Source organism: Eublepharis macularius, chromosome 19 (genome assembly GCF_028583425.1).
Source record: "Eublepharis macularius isolate TG4126 chromosome 19, MPM_Emac_v1.0, whole genome shotgun sequence".
NCBI classification, from domain to species: Eukaryota; Metazoa; Chordata; class Lepidosauria; order Squamata; family Eublepharidae; genus Eublepharis; species Eublepharis macularius.
Window position 1 is genome coordinate 21,173,484 of NC_072808.1, and position 19,591 is coordinate 21,193,074.

General features: G+C 47.6%; 1 protein-coding gene across 2 annotated transcripts; it reads left to right on the forward strand.

The window, feature by feature from the left end:
- The first annotated feature begins 1,935 nt into the window (after positions 1–1,935).
- LOC129346120 (nuclear factor interleukin-3-regulated protein-like) lies at positions 1,936–9,814 on the forward strand. Of its 2 annotated transcripts, none has more exons than XM_055003410.1 (2): positions 1,936–2,113; positions 8,559–9,814. In XM_055003410.1, exon 2 carries the CDS (start codon positions 8,570–8,572, stop codon positions 9,659–9,661), a length of 1,092 nt encoding a protein of 363 aa, XP_054859385.1. In that variant the 5' UTR covers positions 1,936–2,113; positions 8,559–8,569; the 3' UTR covers positions 9,662–9,814. The 2 variants fall into 2 exon arrangements, with proteins under 2 accessions (XP_054859385.1, XP_054859386.1); XM_055003411.1 differs by having other exon boundaries at positions 1,936–2,092.
- Positions 9,815–19,591: the final 9,777 nt, after the last annotated feature.

Sequence of the window (19,591 nt, forward strand, 5' to 3'; positions counted from 1 at the left end):
ATCCGCCCTGAGCCCCCTCGTGGGGAGGGCAGAATAGAAATGTGAAATAAAATAAAATAAGAGCAGCAGCCATTTGAGTAATCTTCTGCAAATTTAGCCCTGACTCTGGAGTTTGGTCAGCCTGCAGCTGTCCCTTTAGAATGACGGGTTGATCCACAGCAATAAGTGGTCACATTTAGTCTGCAGCCATGGAAAGCTCGCCTAGCAGTCAGGTGATTTCTGTGGCCGGAGGGCCCTTACACTCGCCACGAAAGGTCCACCAGGCCGGTACTCCAAAGGGCTTCTGGTGGCCAGAAGCAGGCCGACCCAAGTAGCCTGTGCAGAGATGGCAGCACCACTGGAATTGCTCAGCTCTGACCCAGGCACCAGAGATAGTGGCAATGGCCTGGGGTGGGCTTGTCAATGGGCAAACTTGCAGCAGTGCCCTTCACCATCATGGTCTCGGCAGAGCCGCCCTCGTGGCACTACCAGTACCACACATAGGCCAGTTGCCTCTGCACACTCCAGGGATGGTTTAACGTCCCAATCCACCCTGGAGGTTAAGCCGGTTTTCAAGGCACAGGGGCAGATCTGGCTGGTTTCCTCTCTAGTGGGCAATCTAGGGTTGCCAACATCCAGGTGAATCCTGGAGTTCTCCCAGAATGGCAGCTGTAGAGGGTGGGTTGTATAGCAACACACCAGCCCCAAATCTCCAGGAATTTCCTCACCCGGAACTGGCAAACCTAGGACAACCTCAGACAGTTCAAGTAGAGTGCCAGCTCTGGGCTGGGGAATTCCTGGACATTTGGGGCTACAGCCTGGGGCAGGGAGGGACCTTGGCGGGGTATAATGCCCCGAGACCATCCTCCAAAATAGCCTCTTTCTCTGGAGGAACCGATCTCTATCACCATCACCATCATTATTTTTAATTTTTTTTTATTGTACTGATGTATGCATTATATTACCTCCACATACAATCTATACTTCATGTACATATACATATAGAATAAATTTAACATCCGATACAGACTTGTTTCCCCCTATAAATGGCATTAATGCCATTTATAGTCCACCTTTCTCGCTGAGACTCAAGGTGGATTACATAGTGTGAGATTAGTACAATCAATATCAAGGACATTTCCATCAGCAATGCTATAGGGTAAATAAACACAAGTTTACAAAGACAGCGCATTAGCAAGAATCCAATAGAGTTGAAGAAATGTTGAAACAGAACAGAAGCCATTCCAGGGCCGACAGTAGACCACAGAGAACTACCCAGTAGGGTCATACTTGAAATAACAGGTAGCACGTAGGAGCATATACTTTAAGCAAGCAAAGCGGTGAAGTCTGTGGTCCCTAACTCGTTAGTGATCCAGAGGAGTTAGCCGTGTTAGTCTGTAGTAGCAAAATCAAAAAGAGTCCAGTAGCACCTTTAAGACTAACCAATTTTATTGTAGCATAAGCTTTCGAGAATCACAGTTCTCTTCGTCAGATGCAGTTCTCTTTGAGACCCCCTCCCTACAATCCAGCCCTCTCATCTGAGTAAAAAGCCCTTTTTAATAATTCAGTTTTCGTTTGCGGAAAGCCAGGAATTGGAATTCGCCTGGAGACTGGCAACCGCAGGTTCAAGACGGGTTCGCCAGCTGCCAGGTCCAACCGTCCTCTGCGTGGCGCCGCCCCAGGCCAGGGCTCGGCTTGGCCATGGCCGGCGAGGCGGGCGCTCGGAGAGGGTGCCGCTCCCGGGAAGGTCTCCTGGGCCCCCCGGCAAGGGCTCGGCCGCCGCCCCTCCCGCCCCCCCCCCCGCCCCCGCCGCGTGCCTCCAGCCTGGCGGGGCCGCAGGCGGGGTGAGGCCGGGCGAGGCGGCGTCCTCGGCTGAACCTGGCCCGGCCGGGGGCGGTCCTTGCGCGCAGAGGCGGGGCCAGGCGCGGGAGGCGCACCCAGAGCGGCTCTCGCAGGCGCCGGAGTCGGACGCGCGGCCGGGCGAGGGGCTGCCGCCGGGGAGCGGGCGCGGCCGGAGGGTCCCTGCGTCGGGAGGCCCGCGAGGCACTTGTGCGCTGCGAGCGAGCGAGGGAGGAAGGCCGGCGGGCGGAGGCGCCTGCCGGGCTGCGCGGAGGTGAGCGCGAAGCAGGCCGAGGTGAGGCCGGGGAGGGAGGGAGGGAGGGAGGGAGGGGGGGTGCGCAGGGTGGGTTGCCAGCTCCAGGGTGGGAATTTCCTGGAGATTTGGGGGTGGCGCCTGAGGACGGCGGAGTTTGGGGAGGGGGGATGACACCCGCGGGGCTTAATGCCAGAGAGTACACCCTCCGAAACTGCCGTTTTTCTCTGCGGTCTGGAGCTCAGTCATAATTCCTGGAGATCTCCAAGCTTCTTCTGAGGATTGGCAACCCTGTTCAGGGCCTGAAGGCCGACTTGGGGGCGGGGGCGGTCACCCTTTCTCTTGCCAATCTTAGACCCCTCTTCTGCTGAACGCTTGCTAACAAAGAGGAGGCTTCTGAGCATGCACAGATGCCTTTCCCTGGAATACTCCCCCTCAATAGCCACCTGGGTTGCCAACCTCCAGGCCGTGAAATCTCCTAAAACTGCAGCTAATCTCTGAATTATCAGGGATCAGTTCCCCAAGGGGCTTGAGTGTGGATCCTGCAGCATTGCATCCCAGCTGAGCACCTTCCCCTCCGCAAACTGCCCCCTTCCCAACCTCTGCCTCCAAATCTCCAGGAATTTTCCGTCTCAGAGCCGGCTACCCTAGGTGAAGGGACTCCAAGTTTCCCAGGCAGTCCTGAGTCCAGCTTTCTCTCCTCTGTTTAGAAGCCACACCTCATGGGCTTGAACATGCAACTGCCCTTCATTCAAACCCCACAACTTGAATCAAAGTTTGAATCTGGCAGCTGCAAGCCAGGCAAATACCTGCTGAGGGATGGTTGTGATGAGCTTCTGGAGGCTGTACACAGTGTGCGTTGTTGCGAAAGCACAAGCAGCTTCAGCGTGCCAGATTTTTAGGAAGCAGCTCTACAGGTGCACCTCTGCATCCCTTGTGCCCTTGCAAAGGATTCTGGGGTGCATCTCTGGAATGTTGTGCCATGGCTACATTGCTTGGCTCAGCTATGCCCCGCGTGCCCTTGGGATTCTGCATATACCATGTAACGTGGTCCTTTATGTGAGACTGTGAATATGTGAGTCTCCCATCGGAAACTGGTGGGAGTGTAATTTTCCTGCTGGTCCCATTGCAGGAGGTCTAAAAAAGGGAGACACAGAAGCATTTCATTTTCTTCTGAAATCTTTTCCTTGACCTTGTGCAGAATTTTTAGCAGGGTTCAAATAATTGCAGGATGTTCTTCAAGCACTACAGCCGGTCCGGTGAAATTGTTTTGTGCCTTTCCCCATTTCCTTGAGTGTTAGAAGGCCTTGGAAAAGCCTTTCTTTGGAACGTTTTCTTCTGAGAATAAGGACTTGGAGATGTTACAGTATCTGTTTTATTGCGCAAAGGGCAGAAGTCACAATCAAGTAGCCATTGCCAGCTGGAAAATTCAGACCTTTTTCTCACCTCGTACTCTAAAGCAAATTTTTTTTTCTCCCCCCTGCTACACAACTTCTTGCCCACCCAAAACTCTAGATTCAGCCCCACCTTGGCAGGCAAAACTGGCACAAACTCTGAAGACTTGGTAGATCTGCCAGCCGTTAATACCTTCAACTGTCAAAATAATAATAAAAAATGCTTTTCCTAGCCAGAGAAGGTGTTCAGAACTGAATTCACCATCTTTCTCCATATGCGTGTCTTACAAATGCCAGAGCCAATGTGACCCCATTCTGGCAAGTATGAGCGAAGATACTGAGTTTCCCAGTGATGTTTTTGCTCCTTCAACCGCGTGCCCTTTCTCCCCTCCAGCCTCTTTTTGTGGGGCAGCACATCCAGTTCTGTTCCTGGCATGGAGTCCTTCCAGCAAATCGGGTTATGGGAGGTCTAGTGGGAGGGAGCGGTTAGGAGAGACCGTGGCCTAGTTGAAGCAACGCCTCAACAGGGAAAGAAGTGATCTGAGGTCACTGGCTCACTCCTGCAGCTCCAGAGGAGATTAAAGGCTTGGCAGAGAAGGGGCAGGAGAAGAGCCAGGGCGTGAGGGAATCAAGATGGAGCTCCACCTCCGGCTGTTGCTGGCTGCGGTGGCTTTGCTCTCTGCCTTTGTTCTTTGTTTTGGCTCAAGGGAGCCAGTGTGGCTTGAAAGGCTGGGTTCAAATCTCACGTGGCTCTGGGTGTCCTAGGCCAATCACTCCTTGAGCTCAACCTACATCACAGGGATAAAAAGTAAGGGGGAGGGGAAGGATGGCTGGGAAGGAAGGGAGAGATAAACTATAATAAGGGCAGGGCACAGGCAGACAAACTGGCTCCCTGGCATTCAGTTGCACGGAGGGATGCTTAGAAAGCATCACCTGTTCTTGCTCTGAACATCTGTTCAATCCCAGAATGACTGCGGTTTAGACCTGATGGTTGTGAGTTAAACTTTTAAAAATTTTCTGACAGGCCTGCCATGCAATTCAGTAGCTGCTGGCCAGGCAGAAATTTGTACAAACAGGTCCAGCTTCTCCTGCACGGCGAGGCAATCGGAAAAAATTTACTTGCTAGTTTCTTCGGTCATCAAGGAAATATCAGGTGCAAATGTAGGAGTTCAGTGACTGTAGAGCGGACTGAGATGGCGGAAAATGGGGGGCAGGATGGATGGGGAAGCCCTGACACATGAACCGGCTGGCTCATTTATCACCTTAATTGCAATGAGAGGAAATGTATATATTCTTCAGTGTGATTTTGTCCTGAAGACGAGTATGCTTTTAAGTGCCACCTAAATAATAATGTAATTAACCTCAGCTCCTGCCTCCATGTGTTTTAAAAGCTCACCTGATGATGATGATGATGATAGGGAAAGTTCTGTTAGCCCCCCTGTGTTTTGGGTCTGCATTGGGGAGAAAAGAGGTATATAAATATCTAAATAAATACACACCAGTGTATGCGTGGTTAGAATTATTCCACAGCTATAATATTAAATGGAGTCATGCAACACCTTAAAGACGAACAAGATTTTCTTTCAGCAGAGTTTTTGTCAACTCTGGGAGCCATTTTACTTTGTGATCCTCTCTTTTGGGTCAGGAAGGGATGGGAGTGAAGGAGAACCTCCCTTCAGGTATACGATGTCTCTTCTGACCACGCTGTTTGAAAAATATCCTGTCACGATTCCCTCATCTACATACGATTTCCTCATCTACACATGTGAATGATAAAGACGTCAACATAAAAAGGGAGGTGAATTGGGTTTGCCTGGGGTGTTCCAGTTGACTGTGTAGCCTAAAACCAAAAAACTAGATTTTTGGGAAGCCAGATGAGTGCCCTACTATTTATACATGCAAGTTCTACAGTTTAGATTCTTATGGTTAGTAAGCTTAAGGACAGACACTTAGGGCGAAACTATGTATTACTTGTGTAACAAGTCAGATCGAGGCTCTCCAGACCCACCTGTGTCTTTTATTTAGGTAAACATGATGTTGGGAACTAATGTTCCGAAATGCACTGGAGCTCAGGAGCAAGATGGAGAAAAGGCCGCCAGTCTTCCACCAGACTTTTCCCCCTCCAAAACATCTGCAGGGGGCCACATTTGCTGACCCACACATCCTTAAAGGGATGGCCCACTCACTGAACACTGACGGCTTTCCCCCTTGACTCCATATGTGTCCATTTTCAATACAGTTTGAGGCTGTTTCAGCTTCCAGTTTTTTGGTGCCTTTTTTGGGAGCGCACTTTCCCAAGGTCCCAGAAACGGCGCCAAAAAACCGGAAGCCAAACAGCCTGCAACTGTTTTGAAAACGAAGATGTCTGGAGTGAAGGGGGAAAGCTGCCAGCATTTGGTGAGTGGGCCATCCCTTTAAGGACGTGTGGAAAGGGCCCGTGTCACAGGTAACGTGTACTCTGACCCTTAGGTTCTGAGCAATCATCAAAAGCATATTTAATCAAAAGATAACAATTCAGGCATAAAATTTAATCAAAAGATAACAATTCAGGCATAAAATTTAGATGCATACAGTTCCTAAAATGTGAGAGTATCAGCTACAGCATGCCGTTACAGAAACACAGAAGCTCTTCCCAGAAACAGACTATTTTGAACACAGACAATATTGTGGGTTTCCCAGAAAAATATGAATTGGAGAATTTTCCAGTGCCTGAAATAGAGCATGGTCTGATCTCCTGTTTTTACTTTATACTTTGTAAACCAAATTAAAAAGTGTCTCATGTTAATTTTGTGATTTAACAGCAATCGATACTTGAACTGAAATATTTGGTTAGGAATGGAATTGTGAGAATTAAATGTTATATTCAAACAAATTCAAAATTATTTTTATTGGAGTAATACCTCTACCACTTCAAAGGCAATAGAGCAGGTTCTTTCCTTACATTGTACCAGCTTCAGAAAAACACCACCACCAAGGTGCTGAAAACCGTTGACGCACCGAAGATCCATGCATGGTAGATTGTAGATGTAGTTTTCTACTCATGTACTTCAACACAGTTTAATTCTCTTACACAAAAGTGCAATCATAAGAATATTTTTCTGGGAGTAAACCCCATAGAATGGACTTGATAGGATTCTGGGTAGACCTGCTAGGATTGCTGTATAGGGACTTCTGCTCCATTGTCACTCTATAGTATCACTTGCTAGTTCTATATCAGATTGGGGATTACAGTATCCCCAGATTCGAATGCCCTTGAAGCTTGTTGGGTGACCTTGGGTCAGTCACACTTTCTGATAGGAGATATATCAATAAGCATCTTAGTAAAGAGTCCAGTAGCACCTTTAAGACTAACCAACTTTATTGTAGCATAAGCTTTCGAGAACCACAGCTCTCTTCATCAGATGCTTATGCTACAATAAAGTTGGTTAGTCTTAAAGGTGCTACTGGACTATTTACTATTTTGCGACTACAGACTAACATGGCTAACTCCTCTGGATTGATAAGCATCTTAGCATTAGTTTTGATTTGACCTGTGCAGCAATCAGGTGAATAAACAACTTGATTTTTCCCCTTTAGATTATACATATTTACAGTTTTATCCCCCTTTACAAATGAATGAAATAGACATGTCTCCTGTATGCTTCCTAGAGATAATCACCTGAAAACATTAATTAAAACTTTGACACTGCCAAGCTTCCCTAATATTGGCCATTTCCACACGGCTTACCTTTGCTTGTAACGACCTGGAACATCACACAAAAAATGTGGAAGATCACGTTTTCTTGCACGAGATTTGCGCATTGCGAGAAAACGTGATCTTCCGCATTTTTTGCGTGATGTTCCAGGTCGTTACGAGCAAAGGTAAGCCGTGTGGAAATGGCCATTGTATCATCAGTGGCTTCCCTTGGTTGTTCTTAATTTTATGAAAGAACGAATGTTTAGAAATAGAATTCAGCCCCCCCCTATTCTCACACCTTCCCCCCCCCCACTTCTGGGCACACCCTCCTTATCTTCAGATAAGCAGTGCTGGAAACAGTAAAAATACAAATCAGGCCCATTCTCAGGCCAGTTTACTGCTGTAAAAAAAAACAAAACCCTGAGAATTTCAAGAAGATTCTGAGATTTAAGATTCCAGGTCCACCCAAGTAGTATGTCTTAGAAGGGAGACATATTTGTTACATGCCCTCAGGTTGCTTCTGACCTATGGCGACCCCATGAAGTGAGCTGTGACTCACAAAAGCTCCTACCCTACTACAAATTTTGATAGTCTTATAGGTGCTACTGGACTCTTGATCTTTTCTACTCGTACAGACAGACTAACACGGTTACCCATTTTGAGCTCATGGGAGAAACATACTGAATGATTTCGGTGGACGCTATCCCAACTACACGGGCATCCCACCCCCTGTACAGGCATACCTAAAAAACCTTATTTATGCTGCTCATGTGTAGCCAAAACCAGGAGGGGAGCAGGGGCCCCACTCTTAGCCATGGGCTCCATCACATGAACAGCCTGTTGATGCTATCTGGCCACTGAGGGCAGGCTCAGCAGGGGCTGAAGCCCCCTCCCCTTCAAAATGTACGCCCATAATGACAAATTTTGTTACCATTTTCTGACTCTGCCATGCAGCGACGTGTCAGAACAAAGCCACCCATTGTCCATGTGTGTGTGTAAGGGCACAATTGCAGAGAAGGGTAGCCATGCTTGTCTATTGCGCCTTGTATCTCATAAAGGGAGCTCTGACCCACTAAAGCTTATAATGCCGTTGTAAATTTTGCTAGTGCCTGTGGTCTTCTGTAAGGGAGAATGGCATTCTTTGGCTGTGGTTGGGGATAGGTGGCTAGAGACCTGGCCATCCTGGAAGCTTGCTTGAAGCGGAGGCTGGAGAACCACAGGATGGGAGGGGCTGCTTCAAGAGAAACCATTTTTCTTTTTTAACTACTTTGCCAGGAGGTGGCCAGCGAGCCATGAACAGATTCACACAGTCGTGTACTTTGTGTCGCCTTTTCCGTGGATCGATCCAACAATTTGACACTGGTAAGAGCCAGCATTTTCACACACTAACCTGCTCTCCTTTCTCTCCCTCCCACAGCTGTTTGGGAGATGGACCTGCCTCTAGAGGACTCTCCTGCCCTACGCCATGCAGAGCTTGTGCAGCCACCTGTTGCAGCTCCGCACATGTGCGAGCTGCGCACTGCTGTGTCTTGCTTTGCTGAGGAGACCGTCTCTCTGCTCTCTGCCAATGGCCTGCTGAGCCATTCGCTGCTCAGAACGTCAGGCAGCACGGGGGCGCAGCAGAAAGAGCCAGGAGCTCCCTCAACTACGGCCCGGCGCAAGCGAGAGTTCACCCCAGATGAGAAGAAGGACGACGGCTACTGGGACAAGAGGAAGAAGAACAACGAAGCGGCCAAGCGTTCGCGGGAGAAGCGGCGTGTCAGCGACCTGGCCCTGGAGGGGCGAGTGCTTGCCCTCTTGGAGGAGAATGCCCGCCTCAAGGCGGAGCTGCTGGCCCTCAAATTTCGCTTTGGCTTGATTCGGGATCCAGTGGAGCCTTCTGGGCCTGTGGTTCCTGTTGCTGCTGAGCCCCACCGGCCAGTGACCACGCCCCAGCACTACCCAGCGGATCATGAGACTCAACGATACGCCTGCCCCTTCCGGCCAGAACCTGCCGCCAGCTCTGAGGATTCTGGGTTCTCCACACCAGGAAGTTCTAGCATGGGGAGCCCAGTATTCTTTGAGGAGCGTGACCGGGCCGAGGAAGGCATTATTTATGACAGCCACTGTGTGATTCCTGACCCCTCGGATGATGGGGCAGATTTGGGCCGAATGAGCCGCTACGACTCCGGGGAGAGCATCAAAGGTCTTCCCCACAAGCTGCGTTTCAAAATGGCGGGAGGGTCAGAGGACATGGCCGGGGAGCCGCCTGGACATTACCCCCCATCTCCACCAGTGGGAACCTGGAGGGGCCCTGCCGTCCGTGAGGAGCCGAGAAATGTAGGCCCCACACCTCCGGGCACCGCGGCATTTGATGGCTGCTGTGAAACGGAGGCCTCACCTGCCCAGCTACCTTCCCTCCAGGGCTCTGGGTACCAGATGGAAAACAGCAGCTTGCGGAACCAACTGGCCTCCCTTTCAGCGGAAGTGGCCCAACTGAAAAAGCTCTTCTCAGAACAGATCTTGATTAAGATGAACTGAGGGAGGGGCAATAGCAGGGCCAGCCTCAGCGGGGTCTACCCTCCCCATCCCCCATACCAAAGCCCATTGTATGTATATTTGTACTGAATTTAGCCTTGCAGGGTCTGTTTATTCCCCCTGTCTATTTACTTTAATAAAACTCCCTCCTTGGAAGATGTGATTTCCCCTGCTGCTGTGGTTTTCGGTCTCCACATTTTTGCAGTGAAACTTGTCTGCTAAGGAGCCTCCACACATTTTAGATGGTTCTAGGCTGTAAGATCTAGTTCTAGGCTGCAAGTTCAGGGTCAGATAAGATCCTGGGCTTTCTGCTCTTGAGCATTTTTGTTGCCACCTGGATAGCACAGGGTAGCCTGACCTCATCAGATCTTGGAAGCTAAGCTGGGTTGACTTTGGTTAGTAATTGGGCGGGAGACCTCTAAAGAAGTCCAGGGCCCTCTGCATGGGCAGGCAATGGCAAACCACTTCTTGCCTTGGAACATCCCAGCAGGGGTTGCCATAAGTCGGTTACAGCATGACAGCACTTTCTACCACCAAGTAAACACCACACAGAGGATCGGTTTGGATCAGGAGTTGAAGAACAGATGAAGCCTTCCTCCCCCAGCACATTTTTTGAACCTGAGATGGCCTTGTGGGACTGTGATCAGCATCATAGGTCTACTGGGCCATTTCAGGGCCAGAAAATAGGGGGAGAGGGGAGGTTTTTCATTCCCCGCCACCATCATGATGCAAGTCAGGCCCTTGGGAAGTTGCTATTCATACAGGGAAAATGGTTGAGAGCTCTGAACATGTATCCCCGTCACATTTGTTTGGTCCTTAATTTCTGTGGGTGGACAGTGGCCTAAAACATACCCAATATATCATAGGTTAGGGTGAGCAATCTGTCTTTCAGGAAAAATTGTTTTCCATCATAATAACACCATTGGGAAGCCGTTGTCAAGAGACCAGCCCAGTAGACACGCCTCTTCTCTCTCTGTCCAGTTGCTCCAGATCCCACAGCCACTGAAGAACTGTTGCTGATTCCGGCATGAGACAGTCTGTCCCAGGCCGCCTCTCTCTCCCCCAGTTTTAATTCCTGCTTGGGAAAATGGGGTAGGTTAGAGTGAGCGCTCAGATCTTCCTGCAGTAGCCAAGTCAAGAAACAGACATGATGAGAAAGTAAGGAAGATGAGGTGGGTTATATGTGGGCATGTAAGAGTTAGGAATGCCCTGACCTGAATAGCCCAGGTAAGCCTGATTTCATCAGATCTCGGAAGCTAAGCAGGGTCGACCTTGGTTAGTAAATGGATGGGAGACCTTCAACGAAGACCAGGGCTGCAGAGGCGGGCAATGGCAAACCACCTCTGTTAATCTCTTGCCATGAAAACCCCACCGGGGCTGCCATAAATCCGCTATGACTTGAGGGCACTTTCTACCACCAAGGGTTGAAAATGAGTTTTTGTTGGGGTTCTGTAGCTCTTTCCTGCCATACTACCTGACCAAGGGCTCCTTTCCAACAATTAAGAACCCCTGGCTATTGTAAAGGATAGAGATCTTGTGGATACTTTATGGAGGAAAGAAAGCACTTTGCACATGCTCCAAAGTGCTCCCTTCTTTCTTAGTATTCAATATGTGGCACTGTAGAATCCTGGTATTTAAAGTATTAGAGAGTGAATTTTTTAATTGATTTATTTTCTTTTAACCAATTAACTCAAGTAATCTTATATTATACAATACTTTCAGTAAGGATTCCTTTTTGACATAACTTACCATTTAATAAGCAGAAGATGCCACTAATTAGAACAAAACTCCATCTTTTTACATTCCTTACAGTAGAAATACATCACCATTCATATGGCTCAGTTGGTTCAAATTTGTTCCTATCAGTTGAATGCTGATTTAAGTCTTAAAACTGCAAAATAAGAGTACATAGGCTGCAATCCTATGCACATTTACTTAGGAGTAAGAAATTTTAATAATTTTTATCTCTCTCTATAAAGACAAGTGTCCTGACTGACTCATCAACACCCAGCCCAAACCCCTGGACCTAGAAACGTGAAATTTGGGCAGGACGTTCCTTTTGTGATGTAGGGGCTCACTAAGGATTTTAAGAAATTCACCCTTTAAGGGGGTAAAAAGGGGTAAAATGTGTTTTCCCATAGGGATACAGCTTCCCTGTGTGGCTGGCAGGGTGCTCCTCCCCCCCTCCCACCAACTGCCACTCTTCCCTGAAGTCATTTGCATATGCAACCTGATTGGTCATCAACCCAACATTTTAAACACTCTGCAGAACCTCAGGACGCATTCAGTGATTCCCAGTCATTGAAAGTGTCTTGAGGTAAAAAATACACCTCTCCTCTAGGGTTGCCAATCTCCCTGTGGGACCTGGCTTTCCTGTGTGGCCGGCAGGCTGATGGATCAGCTGTAGAACTGTGTTCTGAGGTAAAAATCAGGTAAAGGAAATGAGACAGTTGAAGAAAGGCAGTACAAGACTCCTGAAAAGGGATTTTATATAAAAGTCAGTATGGCAACTGAGTTTTTAAATGTTCATGGGGAGATGGTGCATGACCTTTCTAGGGGCCATTTCAATGCGAACCTCTCACATGAACCTGTCAAAGTGCCCATCACACCACCCCTCCCTTAGTCCAACTCTACCACACACCTCTTGCAGCCATCACCTCTAAGTGCCCCCAAGAAGCCTCCTGGCAGACATTGTGTAAGATATACAATGCTAAAAGGAAGTAGCAACATAGACATACGGCAAAGAAATATGCACATCATACTCCTGCGGTGCACTGAGCAGCAGTGACCAAGTACCAGCAAGTCCCAAGTCCAAGGGAAAGGTGACCATCCCTGCTGGCCCGGCCACAGTAGTGACAACCCTAGCAGACCTAACAGCCACAATATGCCCTGATATCATCACTATCACGGAGAAGTCCATGGACTGGCTGTGCAAGCGTGCCATTCTGACCCCCCAGATCTACAAGGCTGCCATCATTAATGAAACAACTCATCTGTGGACTCAGTGGTACAAATGGATGATGCGGTCCACTACCCTGTGGAGTTCCTCAACACGTTCAACCCACAAGCTTCTCTCAACATGTTCCAGCCCACAAGCTTCTCCTCAAAGTGGGGGCTCCAGTGAGGCTGCTCCAGAACCTCAGCCCACCCAAACTCTGCAATGGCACCAGACTATGAGTGAAAGCCCTCCACAGGAACCTCATAAGGCTACATTGTTCACCAGCAGTGCTGGGGAGGGGGGAGTCGGTGTTCATACCGACCTGAACCTGTCTGACAGGGAGGGTGGTCTAGAAATGTGATAAAATAAAAAAATAAAATACCATTCATACCATCAGATAACCGCTTTGAGTTCAAGAGATTGCAGTTCCCCCTCAAGGTCTGCTTTGCTATGATGATCAACAGGTCCCCCGGGCAGATACTGAAGGTGGCAGGAATTGACTTGAGGGAGGGCTGCTTCTCACATGGGCAGTTCTACGTGGCCTGCTTCAGAGTGAGCTCACCCAGCAGCCTGGTGGTCCCAGCACCTGAGGGGGAAACCACCAATGAGGTCTACAAAGAGGTCCTTCAGTAGAAAAAAACCCGGTTGTACGTATTTTTCACTTTATTTCTTGCACTACAATCTTCCTTTTAAAAATCTCTTGTATAAGTGTTACATTTCACTTCATCACTTCATCACTTCATCAGTTTTCGGTATCAACACACTTTGCTTTATTCAAACTTTTTTGTGAAACTCGGGTACTATGTTATTATACTACAAAACCAACTCAAACCCGCCCTGCCCCCCCCACAAACCAAAAAATGTTACATACTCATAAATATTATAACTGGATTTAAAGTAGCTAAATACAGGGCTCATTTCGAGGGGGGCTGCACAGGAACGCAGTTCCGGCAGTTCCCCAAAGAGGTCACATGTCAGGTGGCCCTGCCCACCTGACTCTCAGCCATTTGGGGCCCGTTTCAGCCTGGATTGGGGTTGAAATGGCCCGGATTGGGCCTCTGACGGGTAGTGGATCACTCTCCCACTCAGCAGAGGCCCGATCCTGACCATTTTGGGCCCCTTTTTGGCCATTTTGGGCCCAATTTTGGCGCTGAATGGCCAGGATTGGGTCCAAAACAGCAAGGATAGGTGATGTCAGGGGGTGTGGCATATGCAAATCAGTTATGCTAATGACACACTTCTGGTGATGGCAAGGGGTGTGGCATATGCTAATGAGTTATGCTGATGAGTTATGCTAATGAGTTCCTCCAGCTCTTTTTCTACGAAATGACCCCTGGTTAAATACCATAGCGAAGCACGGGCATCAAGCTAGTTTATTAATAAAATTAAAAGCCCAGTAAAAAGGGCAGAGAAGTAGAAGAAGAAAGTAAAGAAAAAAGAATACAAAATAGAGAAAAAGAAGAACAAAGATTGAATGGGTGGGACTGGGTCTGTGCCGGGTGGATGAGGCTTCCCCTGCCTGGCATGACCCGATCCCAGCTGTTTCAGCCCTGATCCTGGCAGAAATGGCCAAAAGTGGCCATTTTGGGCCGGATCGGGGCAGAAACAGCTGAGATTGGGCCAGTGCCGGGGGAGGGTTCCCCCACCCAGCACCGACTCAATCTGGGCCGTTTCGGCTCCGATCTGGGCCATTTTGGCCCCAATCGAGGCAGAAACGGCCCAAAATGGCCAAAAGTCAGGTGTGTGGGGCCACCTGACACATGACCTGTTGGGGGAACTGACGGAATGGCGTTCCGGCGCGTTCCCCCTCAAAATGAGCCCTGCACATGAGTAAAAACTTTGTGTAACCGTTAGCAAAAAGGATTGCCTCACTTCCAGAGATGTCTTGAAACTTACCTGTTCCAGGTGCAAGGCTCCCTTGAAACTGCTATGAAGGGAAGTTGAGGCACTCAAGGCTGACGTGGCTTAGGGTTGCCAGTCTCCAGGTGGTGACAAAAATTTGTTCCCGTGGAGAAAATGGCTGACTTGGAAGGTGGATTAGATGGCATTATACCCAGCTGAGGTCCCTCACCTCCCCAAAACCCACCCTCCCCAGGCTCCACTCCCCAAATCTCCAGGAATTTCCCAACATGGGCCTGGCAACCCTAATGTGGCTAGACATCATTCCATCTTATTAGCTTATCTGAACCAGCTTGGTTCTCAAGGGAGGGTGGGCACCGGTGGAGAGGCCTGATTTAGCTGCAGTCTCTGCCATTTCCTGTTTGGTTAATTAATTTTGTCCCTGTTGCTGGGCGTTTGGGAATAACGGTTGGTCCAGTTCAGCCATGTCTTTGTTTGTGGTCTGGAAATTACTTCAGCTCTCGGCCTCTGGGATTTACAATCATGCCTTGATTCCTGGAAATTCTGATGCCAAATTCTGTGTTATTCTGACAGGTATGTTTAGATACTAGTTTATTTAGCTTTGTTATTTTACCTGTCCTGTACATACACTTTCTAGTTTAATATCTTAACCACTAATTAACAAACAAATTATGTGTTGTGGTTCATTGGTTTAATTCCTTCAGTCAAAATAGTGTCTTGGCCAAATTGGCTCAATAAATCATGAGAAAAGAAAAAATTATCTATACAGGAATGTGACTTTCTGATGGGAAAGAAAAAAACGCAATATATTTGACATAGATAGTTAGATCTAACTATATCTCTTAGATCACTGAGCAAATGGTAAATGGGTTTTAGACACACGTGAACAACCCATAGAAGCAAAGGAGTACACAAAGGTTGTGAGTGGATGCAGACATACAGATTTTGAGGATTACAACAACAACATTCAATTTATATACTACCCTTCAGGACAACTTAACATCCACTCAGAGCAGGTTACAAAGTGTGTTGTTATTATCCTCACGACAATCACCCTAGGGTTGCCAGCCTCCAGGTTGTGGCTGGAGATCTCCTGGAATTACAACTGATCTCCAGGCCACAGAGATTAGTTCCCCTGGAGAAAATGGCTGCTTTGGAAGGTGGACTCTATGGCATTATACCCTGTTGAGGCCCCTCCCCTCCCCAAACTCCACTGTTTCCTGGCTCCACCTCCAAAATCTCCAGGAATTTCTCAACCTGGACCTGGCAACCCTAAATCTCCCTATGAGGTGAGTGGGGCTGAGAGAACTCTGGAAGAGCTGTGACTGACCCAAGATCCCTCAGCTGGCTTCAAGCAGAGGAGTGGGGAATCAAACCTGGTTCTCTGGATTAGAGTCCTGCCTCTCTTAACCACTACATCAAACTGGCCCTGCTTCCTGATCACCTCCCCAACTGGCTCTGCTTCCTTTGCTCTCCTTCCTACCTGTTTCTGAGGTCAGAGCACTTCGCTTTTCCAAGCATAGCCTTCAGTAGGCAAATTCAACAGCTGCCTGTACACGTACCTTCTCTGAGCCTGCCCCCACCTTATGGAAAGGCCTGCCTGAAGAGGTCAGACTGGATGATTCAGAAGGGCATTTTCATAAATGCAGTAAATGGTCTGAGAGATGTTTCAAGGAAGGGAACGAGTCTGTGCACTCGACTATGCCTATTGTATGTATTATCTGTTGATGTGTGCATTATCTTGTTCTCCGTGCATTGTGTTTCTACATATTTAATAGTATTTACTGTTTTCTTAGCATGTCCTGCTTGTCGGTGGTGGAGAGCACCTTCAAGTCATAGCTGACTTATGGCAACCCCTGGTGGGGTTTTCATGGCAAGAGACTAACAGAGGCGGTTTGCCATTGCCTGCCTCTGCAACCCTGGTCTTCCTTGGAGGTCTCCCATCCAATTATTAACTAAAGTCAACCCTACTTAGCTTCCAAGATCTGATGAGGTCAGGCTGCCCTGTGCTACACAGGTCAAGGTGGCAGCAAAAATGCTCAGGAGCTCCAACAACAAACCCTGAACTAGAACTTGCAGCCTGAAATGTGTGAAGGCTCCTTGGCAGACAAATTCCACTGCAAAAACATACAGACTGAAAACCATGTTATGCTTAATACTTACATTTTGTTCAGATTTCTGCGTGTTTCAGATTTCTATTATCCCAGTCCTATTATATAGCTTATGAGATGTTTCATTGAGTTGATTACATTGACTAACACTGTGTAACCCACCTTGAGTCTCAGTGAGAAAGGCGGCCTATAAATAGCATCAGTAAATAGCATAAACAGACAAAACAAATAATTAAACAAATGAAGGAATGAAGAAGTACAGATATAAAGTCCTATAGTCCCTTCTCTATCAAAACATCTGACGAAGAGAACTGTGATTCTCGAAAGCTTATGCTACAATAAAGTTGGTTAGTCTTAAAGGTGCTACTGGACTCTTTTTGATTTTGCTATCAAAACATTGTGATCAATTAAGTACTTGTCCATAAAAACATAAAATCCATTAGATGGCACTGTGAGCCCGCTCGGAAATGTCTGTGTGCATTTAGCTTAGCACTTCTGCCGTGGTTTACCAGTGTGTGACCTTGCAGTTGTACAATTGGGCAATCCAACTGGGCAATCCAAAATGATGCCAAGGTCTCACAAGGTCTTTTGGGCAAATCCTGACAATGTCCCAGACGCAAATGCTCGTTCATCTATTTATTACCAAATCAAGTTTTCCAGGAAAACTTCTGATGGGCATCAAATGGACTGACTTAACTCTCAGAGCAATGGCTTTTCTGGTTTCCATAGACAGAAGTCTGGGCCCCAGCGGAGCCTTGCCATGACCCGATACCTGTAGCCTCAGAGTGAAAGGGACAGGAGCTCCCTTCTTCTGCTCTGGAACTATTGAAGCCAGTGATAGTGTCTTGGGAGCCACATGTGACCCTTGGACCAGCCACCTGCGGTTCTTCTGAGCAGCATTCCGCGTGGAACCCCAACCCATATTGTGGCACAGTGAGCAATTTCTTTAGCAACTGAGATATTTTCATGATGACTACAGCCTAAGATAAAACTAACTGCTTTGTTTTTTTTAACACAACACAACTTGTCTGTGATTTTATAGCATGGTTATGAAGATGTGAGGATTCTGTGTCTGAGGCTGGGTCACCATATGCGCCAGGGGGAAGTGGTGGAAGAGCACACCGTTATTGAATGCTAGCTAGCCAATAAGCCAAAAACTCCTTGTAAATATAAATTTTAAACAATTAAAAAGAAGTTCTAACCAGCCCTTCTCCCAGAGAACTTGAAGGGGACTTTTGACATAGAGAATTTTTTTTTTATCATCCAGCCTAATATGGAAGTCTGGAGAAATTAAAAACTTGCACACTGTTTTGTGGCATAACTTGGAAGCTTTTCCCTGCATAGAGGTCAGTATTAGTGACAAACGCTCATGAACCCCTCTGGTGGTGGGTTGATAAGGAACACAAATACTTCAAAATATGCAAATACCAACAACCGTGACTTGAAACAACATTGCACTAAAACCGCCAGTCAGATCCCCCCCCCAAATAAAACATGGGGCTGCCCTGAACTGAAAATGTCTTTCAAGTAACCTTGCTCCAGGAAGTTAAGGTATATAGCCGGCCCCGGAACCTATATAAAAGTATCTATAGTTTGGCCTTAGTATCGATTCCAGAGAAAAAGTGATTGGTGTTTGGAGTGTGGTGGCTGGTGTGAATGTGTAAGAGAAAATAACAAACTTACACTTACCTTATGTTTAGAAAAGAAATAAGAATTCTTTACTATAGGAACTCCATAATCTGATAGGAAAGTGAAGAGACAGATTTCTATCTACCTATTTAGTCTAAGGATGTGCATCGATGGCAGGACAAGTCCTGCATTCATAGTGCAAGATGGAGAGAAGAGAGAGAAGTGTGACAAAGCCAGGAAGAGAAGGATGTCACGAAGGGGAACTCTGGAGATTAGCAATCTACATATCAAAGGATAGTCCAGGGCAGTAAAGAGTAAACAGATGCCCTGACCTCTCTATCTAACTTTCTGGTTTGTCCCCCTCTGATACCCGAGGAAAGGGACAGCGTCAAGTCCTCCTCTTCTAACAGAAATAGCATCATTGACGATGCTTCAAGTAGGGTTTGGGGAGGTAACAGAGACGATGCCACTGCTTCCTCCTCCCCCCCCCCCCCACTCCTGAACAGCCCATCAGCTCTTAGTTTGCACACACAAAAGATGGTATACTCTGTGCTCGGTAAGAGAAATCGTCTACGCCACCTGGTGTCCATCTGCAACAGCGGCTCTTGACTGCAATCTATTTTCTCAATGTACTTCTTGCACATGAATGAAAACACGGTGAACCATGGGATGCAATTAAAAAAGAAAAAAGGAAGGAGGAATGGAAGTTCAACCTGTGGCCATTCATGCACGGGTGTGAGAGATGTGTGACCGCAGGAGCAAGTGCACAACATACCGAAGGACAAACATGATTTTCTGTGCGTTTGAAGGAACTTGTGGAGAGTATCACATCTAGTTTAGCTCTGAGCTGTGTGGTGCTGCTTACGTGCTTCCACCTCTTGGACAATGAATGGGGGTGGGGGTGGCTTTTGCATCAAGAGAGTGGCTTGTTGGAGAGATGGATTCAGTGGGCGTCTGCTCTGTTGCTCCAGTCCAAACTGGATCTCTCCTGTTTTCCTTTACAAAGAACCTTTTAGCAAAGTCCAACCTTGCCTGTGTTTGGACTCCAAGCATGCGCAATGAATGGCCCATTGGCCCCTACTCATAGGGCCATTCTAGGAAAACCCTTCCTTCCGTCAGATACTCCCACACCTACAATATAACAATAGTGGCACCAGCCTACTCTAACGAGCTGGCCTAAGGACTACTGGCATAATGTATCTGAAATGTTTGCAATACTCTAAAAGCACTGTGGAAATACCTGATAACATGATTAGGTTCTGTCTTTGGATAGGAAACTGGAATGTAAATTAGTCGTCTCTGACCTATGGCAACTCTATGAATGAATTTCAAAATGTCCTATCATTAACAGACTTGCTCAGATCCTGCAAAATGGAGGACGTGGCTTCTTTTATT

Bases quoted from the DNA above. Each gene is read 5' to 3' on its own strand.
- LOC129346120 (XM_055003410.1), top strand. From the start codon at position 8,570: ATGGACCTGCCTCTAGAGGACTCTCCTGCCCTACGCCATGCAGAGCTT.